General features: G+C 52.8%; 1 protein-coding gene across 1 annotated transcript; it reads left to right on the forward strand.

Moving 5' to 3' along the window:
• Positions 1-4: 4 nt before the first annotated feature.
• LOC101570560 (thioredoxin domain-containing protein 5) lies at positions 5-8,100 on the forward strand (the record flags this gene model as incomplete). Its single annotated transcript, XM_004648780.2, has 6 exons — positions 5-118; positions 2,189-2,275; positions 2,878-3,021; positions 5,291-5,373; positions 7,015-7,144; positions 8,048-8,100. Coding segments are annotated over 6 exons (611 nt in total), but the record flags the coding sequence as incomplete, so codon positions are not given.
• Between the last annotated feature and the right edge of the window lie 6 nt (positions 8,101-8,106).

Genomic DNA, 8,106 nt, shown 5'->3' on the forward strand with positions numbered 1-8,106 from the left:
AGGCGACCACTTCATCAAATTCTTCGCTCCGTGGTGTGGTCACTGCAAAGCTCTTGCCCCAACCTGGGAGCAGCTGGCTTTGGGCCTTGAACATTCAGAAACCGTCAAGATTGGCAAGGTAAGCGAAGGCCGTCGTTAAGCTGGAAGTAGCCTGCACCGGGCCGGAGTCATCAGCGGCTAGCCTATTACTCATCCCATGCGCAGTTGCAAGCTTGCTTTATTCTGTTTAGCGTGCCACCTGGTAATTCATTTGCCCTTCACAGATGGCAGCCAGGTTCTGAGTTTTCTAGCTTTTCCACAGCCGAGACACATGATGGCCTTGGCCGCTCTGTTTATTTGGAAGCAATGGCCAGCTCTGAATTGGCAGCTAGAGCCCTTCTGTGAGATACGGATGGAGCCCTGAGGCTGTTCCTGGGCCTCTGTTTTTTCAGGGCCTATACCGAAGGTCCTCAGCTTTGCACACTGGCTCGCAGAAAATTGCCTCTCACTGCAGCCCAGGGACCTTTCCCATGTGACACAGTGAGGTCTGTGGAACCTGACTTTCTGAAACTGCCCAGAGCGGCCCCCGAGCCATTTTCTTCTTATCTTCCCTCTTATACACCCCAAACGTCAGACGTCGTCGTGTGTGGATTTCTTTTTTTTTTTAAATCTCCCTTTGGGCCCGGGAGATAGCTCTGCTGTCTAAGCGCTTGCTTGGCAAGCTCAGGGACCCAGGTTCCATCCCCAGCACCACAAGCTGCACTGGCCCTGTCCCCAGGCTCACTGAGCTGGCCACTGAGACTGGGGGTGGTAGTGCGCACCTATAATCCCAGTGCTGGGGAAGCTGAGACAAGAGGATCACTACAAGTCCGAGCTGTGTAGTGAGACCCTGTACCAAATGAATAAATAAATAAATAAATAAATTTTAAGTTAAAAATCTCATTTTTCCTACTTTGCTGTGGAATTTGTCTATATACAGAAGTAATGTTCCAGGTTGAGGTATGATAGTTAATGGGGTGATCTGCTTAGGACAGGCAGGTGGCCAAGAGCATAATTTTCGCGTTCGGATAGACCTGACTGGCCACACTTTGTGTTGAAACCTCTCTCTCGCCATATGTGCTTGTGAAGATGAAAGGTCCCAAGTGGAGCAAGAGCTTAGTAAATGCCAATTGTTACTATTGAATAGATCTTCCAGTCTTGCCTGCTACTTTCAGTAACGTGTTCTAGTTATATATGTGATGGTTGGCATCTTGTGTTCACAGACCAGCCCCTGGAAGTAGCTATCATCTTCTACTTTGCCCCACCCCTTGTGTCCTTGCTCCATTATTTCATGGCTTTTATGGTAGATTATTGCACTGTGTCTCAGCTGAGGCTCCCGGGAAGCCCAGCCCGAGTGGCATGTGGACTCGGGCAGACCCCTGGGTGTGCTCGTCCCCTCCAGTGACCTTGGGTGGCCCCTCCCACGCTCTAGTCTAGCCCTTCCACCTTTCTGTCAGTGCAGTGTGAGGGCTGACAGGGTTTCACTGACATAGTGTCAGAGAGCTTAGTCCTGCTTAGACCAATGTAGTCTGACAGAAAATCAAAAAGAAGTGATTTAGAGTAAAATGTTTCTTGAGACTGTCAGGCAAGCACATTTTTTTTAAAGATTTAAGTGAAATAAAGCTACAGAGCTGTGATCATTGGTAAGCTAAACTTCTACAATTAAGGACAGAATGATCTCAGTTCAAAATTTTTACAATTTTTTGTGGTGTTAGGGACCATGCCACACCACATCCCACATCCCCATCCCTGCGGATTTTTAGACTACAGAAGCGTGACCCGAGAGCAGGTTTCTGAGCCAGCACTGTGGGCCCAGGGAAGGGTCCTGCTCATAGCAGATTGGCTGCAGCCCCTTCAGAGTGTCAGACCAAGTTCCCTGATGCTGGCTGCTGCCCTGCTCAAAGGAAATGCCACTTCCTAAGGATTGGTATTTTCAGTGGAATGAAATCCTGCCTAAGATAAATCTTGTTTCCCTTTTCTTAGTTCAGGTGTATTTTGTTCAGGGTAGCTTCTAGCTAGACTATCCCAAAACTGCCAACTTAGTGGCATAAATACCACAGAATGTGGAATTTAAAAAGCTTTCTCTGTTTAAGTGCAGGCCACCTGAAAGTCCTTCAGCTGCAAGGCCGTGAGCAAACTGACCAGGTGCCCGACTGTGCTTTGTTTTCAGGTCGATTGTACTCAGCACTATGGACTCTGCTCAGAAAACCAAGTCCGGGGCTATCCCACCCTGCTCTGGTTCCGCGACGGAAAGAAGGTGTGTCTTCGGCCCCTGTGGCTGCAGCAGGCAGAGCCACTGAGTGTGATGGGTGCTGCGTTACAGTGAACACCGTCCATGGCTTGGGGCACTGGCTTGGAGATCTGCGGGCCACGGAACAATATCTTTCTGTCGGATTGATAAGATCTAGGGCGTTGAGAGAAAAAGACCACGTATTCTGCTGTTTTCAAACATCCCAGTGGCTTGGGTTATCCTGAGACTAACCTGGCTGCCCAGGCACAGGGTCCCTGTTCTGGTCACTGACAAACCTCGTAGAGCTGGGGAAACGCCTGTGTTCAGCCAGGCTCAGCCCTTCCTCCACCTGGGCTGCTTGGCGTGTGGCATTTGAGGCCCCCGGCAGCTTGATGATGCGCTGCCTGCCTCCAGCCCCGACTCCATGGGGCAGGAGCTGTACCTTCTCCTCACAAAGCCAAGCCTCAGTCTCCAGTCTCTTCTTTGCTGGCTAGGTGCAGAGGGGCTGTTGTCACAGTGTGACGAGCCATAGCTGAGGAATGGTAGTGGTGGCTGGGGGTGGCGGATGGTTAGAGCACTGGGATGCAAGTACTTCAGCGGCCTCTGCTTGTAACCCTGGTCTTGGACAGGTGGATCAGTACAAGGGAAAGCGGGACTTGGAGTCACTGAAGGACTACGTGGTGTCGCAGCTGCAAGGTCCAGAGACAGGAGCCCCTGAGACCGTGGAGCCCTCAGAGGCCCCGGTGCTGGCTGCGGAGCCAGTGGGAGACAAGGTGAGTCCACAGCTGCAGGCTGGGGTGGGCAGAAGGCGCCTTCTCCTCAAACACAGGGGCAGGGGCAGGGATAGGGACTGTCAACATGAAACCTTATGTTCAAGTCTGATGAGCTCCATAGGAGCTTTGAGTGCGAGAGAAATGGAGTGATCCTGAGAGTAGCAGATGTTGAGAAGGCTCAAGACCCTGTTCTACCCAGTGCAGGCTATTGGCTAAGAAGTCTTGGCTACTGTCCCTTGGGCTATTTCTAGTCACTTCTAGAACTTGTCTTGAGTCCCGGGAGATCAGCAGGGTGGTGGTGTGGGAGGACCGAGAGGCTTAGGCTGGAACTGGGTGGACTCGCTTCAGTGGCCCCGATGCTCCTGTCAGGCTTTGGATGTCTGTTCTGTGTTCCTCAAGCCTCCGTTAGGCTTCAGACACCATCCTAGGCTACCAAGATTTTCCTAACTGGGAAGGAGGCTGGTCTGTAGGGGCAAAGGAGAGAACACATACAAGCCTGTATCCTGAGGCTATGACAAGCGTGTATTGGAGTGGGGCCCCTAGGACACAAGACTCGGGGAGCCACCAGGTGGAGGCACAGAGCCCAGATGTGGCCTTGTGAACCAGCTGTGTGTTTGGGGCAGGGCTGGAGGGAATGGGGAAGGTGCTGGTGAGGGGTGCAGAGTGGGGAGCTGCAGCTGAAGAGTGGTGTGGTAGGCCAGCTGAGCTGGGAAGCTCCACCCCGAGGCTGGGAGCCCCCTAGGGATTGCGCAGATGTGAGGCAGCAGGACGACCCACAGCTGCAGGTGTGGAATGATGAGCTGCTAGATGGACCCTCAGAGACAGCGAGTTCCCAAGCTCGGGGTGCGACCGCAGGACAGAGCAGAGAGGTGACTCAGAGCCTGGTGCAGCTGGTGTGTGACAGGACCGAGTAGAAAGTAGGACCAGAGCAGGAGGAGGGACACCCAAGCATCTTCGGGGGGAGTCGGTGTGTGTGTTTGAGAAAGGACTGCTGCTCATCATGCGCAGAGCTCGGTTCAGCCGGCCCCCTGTACCCACAGGTTCAAGCAACTACAGCTGGAAACCGCCTTTAAAAGGTTTTCTAGATGTTCCCTGAATAGTACAGCGCTAGGGGTGTAGTGTTTCTGCTGTACAAGGCATTAGAAGTCAGCCAGAGAAGACTGAAGTGTCCAGGCAGGCGTGCATATGCTTGGCAGAGAGACGATGTGCCGCACGCGAGGGGCTTGAGTGTCCGTGGGTCTGGTGTCCTCATGCATGCGGGCTCCTGGCTCCAGTCGCGGTGGCCACCAGTGGACGAGTGCTCTTACACGGCTGCTTCCACCCCACGTGACATGTCATGCTCGCAGCCAGGACAGTGGGGTCCGCAGGCTGAAGTGGCGACTGGATGACCGTGGTCCTTTGGTGGCATGTACATGGTAGGACCTGACTCACTGGAGCTGTCCCTCCCCCAGAGCCCCTGGTGGTTTGCAGTTAGAGAAGCGACAAAGCCACCTGCCCCCTACGATGGCCTCACTGTTAGGGACAGCCCTGGTGTTAGTGGAAGCTGGGGTTTGGGTTGAAGTAAAGGATTGTGTGTATCCCCATGACGTATCTATCAGCGGAGCGTGTGTGTGTGTGTGTGTGTGCTGGGCACTGTAAAGGTCACCCCACATTGGCCTAATTATGTGCTCTGGAGGCGTCACCACAGAGCTGTTTGTAAGAAGTTTCCCACCACTGCCTGGGCCTCGTGTGAGCGTCGCGGCATCTCAAGACAGGATAGTAGTGTTCCGAGATGGCCCTGCCTGGCCTCAGAATCCTTGCCACACGGTACATAGCCACCTAACGGAAACATGCAGACGTAAGTCTGCGAAGAACAGCCGGGCTGGAATTGTTCAAAGTCAAGCACACGGCGGCCGTCCCCGGAAGCTCCCGGGCCAGGTCTCCGCACATTTCCTTTACACGCAGCCTGGAAAGCAGTCTGCTCTATGTGGAATTGGGGTGGTGAAGTGGACGCTGCACCTAGGTTCTTCCTGTTAGGCAGAGAAGGTGAATGTTCACTGCTGCCCGAGCGGAGAGGGACAAGCGGTGGGTGAAGAGGTTCTGGGCAGCTCAGGCTCCACGCTGCGCTGCAGCCTCCAGGGCTGACGTGGCTGGGGTCAGGTTTTGGCCGGCTGCATCAGACGGCAGGCGCCTGTGCGTGGGTGCATGCGTCTGTGTGTGCGCGTGTGGTGCGGGAACATGCATAACAGCATGGTAAAGAAAATCCCGATTCCCTATTTCTGTCCCACAGAGCACTGTGTTGGCCCTCACAGAAAAGAACTTCGACGACACCATTGCAGAAGGAATAACCTTCATCAAGTTCTACGCCCCATGGTGAGTGGCTGCTACCGCAGAAGCTGTGCGGTTGTGGTGCGTTCGCCCTGGCACGTTTCCAACTCCGTAGTCCACTCTGCAGTGTGTCATTGGTCGATGCCACCTTCACCCAGCAGAGGAGGAACACTGTGGTCACACCCCGGTGTTCTAGGTTCCCGTTCCACGGCCCTTCGGATTATTTATCGAGAATGAATGAGGTTAACTTAAAACTCAGTCTGCTTTAGAGGAAGCAAGCTTAAGTCTTCCGGTTTCTGGGTACTTTTCCAAGTAGATTTTCATTAAATAATGAACATGATGTAGCTCAGCTCCTGAGTTTCTTAGGAATAATGTTACACAGAAACCCAGTAGAGCTCAGCTTTCTGTTAGACACTGAATGCGTGACCCCTTTACCAGACCCTTCCTGCCACGTGGTCCCTGGGGACCAGAAGGTGAATGAAGTAAGATCACTTGACACCAAGACGGATGGATGACGTTGGGAGATGACAGTTCTAAGGCTTGCTCTACACGACAAGCAGTGATCAGAAAATACATTGAATGTTTAAATTTAAAAAAAAAATGTCTTACAGTAAGAGACCCATGGCCATTAACTCCCTCTGAATATTTCTGACTTCACACATTTGTCCTCCTGTCACTCTTGCTCATTTCTGAGCAGTTCTGGAAGTTGTCCTTCGCGGGTGCCTTGGTGAGATGTGACAGTACTACGAGTGCTGCCGCCAAGGTCCATCCCAAGGAAAGGCAGACTGCTGTGTCCGCCTCTGCCGGACCGGCCCTGTGCACTATCTGGCCTTTTCCCAAGGTCAAAGTGACCGTGTGAGGGAAACATTTTGAACTGATTCAGGACATTGAGCAGTTAGGTCAGTGCAACTGCAGACACTCACAGAAGAGGACTTTGGAACTGCTTTGGATAACGGCAAGAACAGCGGGAGAAGTGCACCAGAGGTGACGGGAGCGGTTGCACGGTGGCCAGCCCGGTAGTCTGGTTTTCCATCGCACCTTCTGTGACCTCAGATGTCCTCTGAGTCCCTCAGCTTCATCCTCAGCTGTGACATGGAAACTGCTCTGTCATCACAAGGACAAGTAGAGTATTTAGGAGAGTTCGAGATTCCTCCCAGACACAGGCCCAAGCAAGGTCCTCCTGTGTCCCTTTTGCTTGTGCACTTGTTTGACCCCGGGTCCACAAGAGAAACCACAGTGGCAGGGGTAAAGAGCCAGCAAGCGCAGCTCTCTGGAGCTCAGTAGATCGCCAGGGAAGAAAGACGATCCCTTCTGAGAGGGGAGAGGCCAGAAGGGAATGAGATTCAAACAAGGAGTAGAGAGATGGCTTGCACCAGCCGTTGTCATGGCCTCACTAAGTCACCAGAGTGCCCAGAAAACGAAGTCGTGGAGTTTGAAGATGTCAGACAACCCTAAAAGGTTCATGGCACTCTTGATTTTAAAATTGAGCTGCCACCTGTCAGGCTCCCCAGAAGTGCACTTTGGGTGTCTTTCCAGTCCTTGTTAGGGACAGGGGAGCAGCAGTAAGGGAGCACACAAGGGAGCTCTGATGCTCTGTGGCTTCCTGCATGGCTGTTGACTGTCTCCTGTAAGAAAGGAAGCTTGGGGGTGAACGCCCTCAGCATAGCTCCGCTGTTCTGTTCTCAGGTGCGGTCACTGTAAGAATCTGGCCCCCACCTGGGAGGAGCTCTCCAAGAAGGAATTCCCTGGCTTGGCAGAGGTCAAGATCGCCGAGGTTGACTGTACGGCGGAGCGGGATGTGTGCAGCAAGTACTCGGTGGGTGGCCCTGGTGGCAGCGGGCGGGGGTCCCCACGGGCTGGGAGTGGGCCGCATGGACACAGCAGAGCGCTGTCTGTGCCCTTTTAGTTGTGCTTCACTCTTGGCTTCAGCCTGAACTGCTGGCACAGTCTTGGAGCCTAGCAGGGCTGTGGTTTGTGTTTGCTGCCCTAGTCCTGTGATCGAAGCCCAGGAGAGCTGGTACACACATGTGCGGGCAGTCGAGCGGGAGTTCACTCATCCCAGCCCTTCCTGAGTCCTGGCCAGCTGTATCTTGTGTGCAACCTTGGAGTCGCATCAGATTAAGAGATGTAATAGATCCATTTACTCATGAGTAGAAACAGTTGTGTTTTGTGCCTTAAAATAGATTTTTTAAATTTTTTATTTGGCTCTGTCTCTACACAGCTCGGCCTTATAGTGATCCTCTCCTGTTTCAGCCTCCCTAGTGCTGGGATTACAGATGTGCGGCATCATTCCTGGTTTTGGTGGCCAGCATGGCACACGTGGACTGGGGCCAGGCATTGAACCTGATTCTTTGCACTTGTCAGGCAGGCGCTTAAACCACTGAGCTATCTCCCCAGCCTGTGCCTTAAAATTCTTACATGAGAAAGGGCGGTGTGTCTATGGAGAAGAAGAAGGCATGGTCGGAGTGCATACCTCCAGGTCCCCGGTCTGAAGGTGTGTGCATTTAAAGATCAGGCGAAGTTACTGCAGTGACACTCACCTTCAGTGCAGTGTGGATAGGAAGTGAACACAATTCCCAAGGCTTTGCTTTCTGACCTGGTCCTTGTATCATCTAAATACACCTATAAAAATGAGCCCTGAGATGCCCTTCCCTCAACTGTCTATAAGGAATCCATGTGTGATTCAGACAGTTTTCAGCCTTTTCTGTTTCTTTTAAAGGTCCGAGGCTACCCTACGTTACTGCTCTTCCGTGGTGGTAAAAAAGTGAGCGAGCACAG

The sequence above is a fragment of the Octodon degus genome, unplaced genomic scaffold, assembly GCF_000260255.1.
Source record: "Octodon degus isolate 3935 unplaced genomic scaffold, OctDeg1.0 scaffold01508, whole genome shotgun sequence".
NCBI lineage: Eukaryota > Metazoa > Chordata > Mammalia > Rodentia > Octodontidae > Octodon > Octodon degus.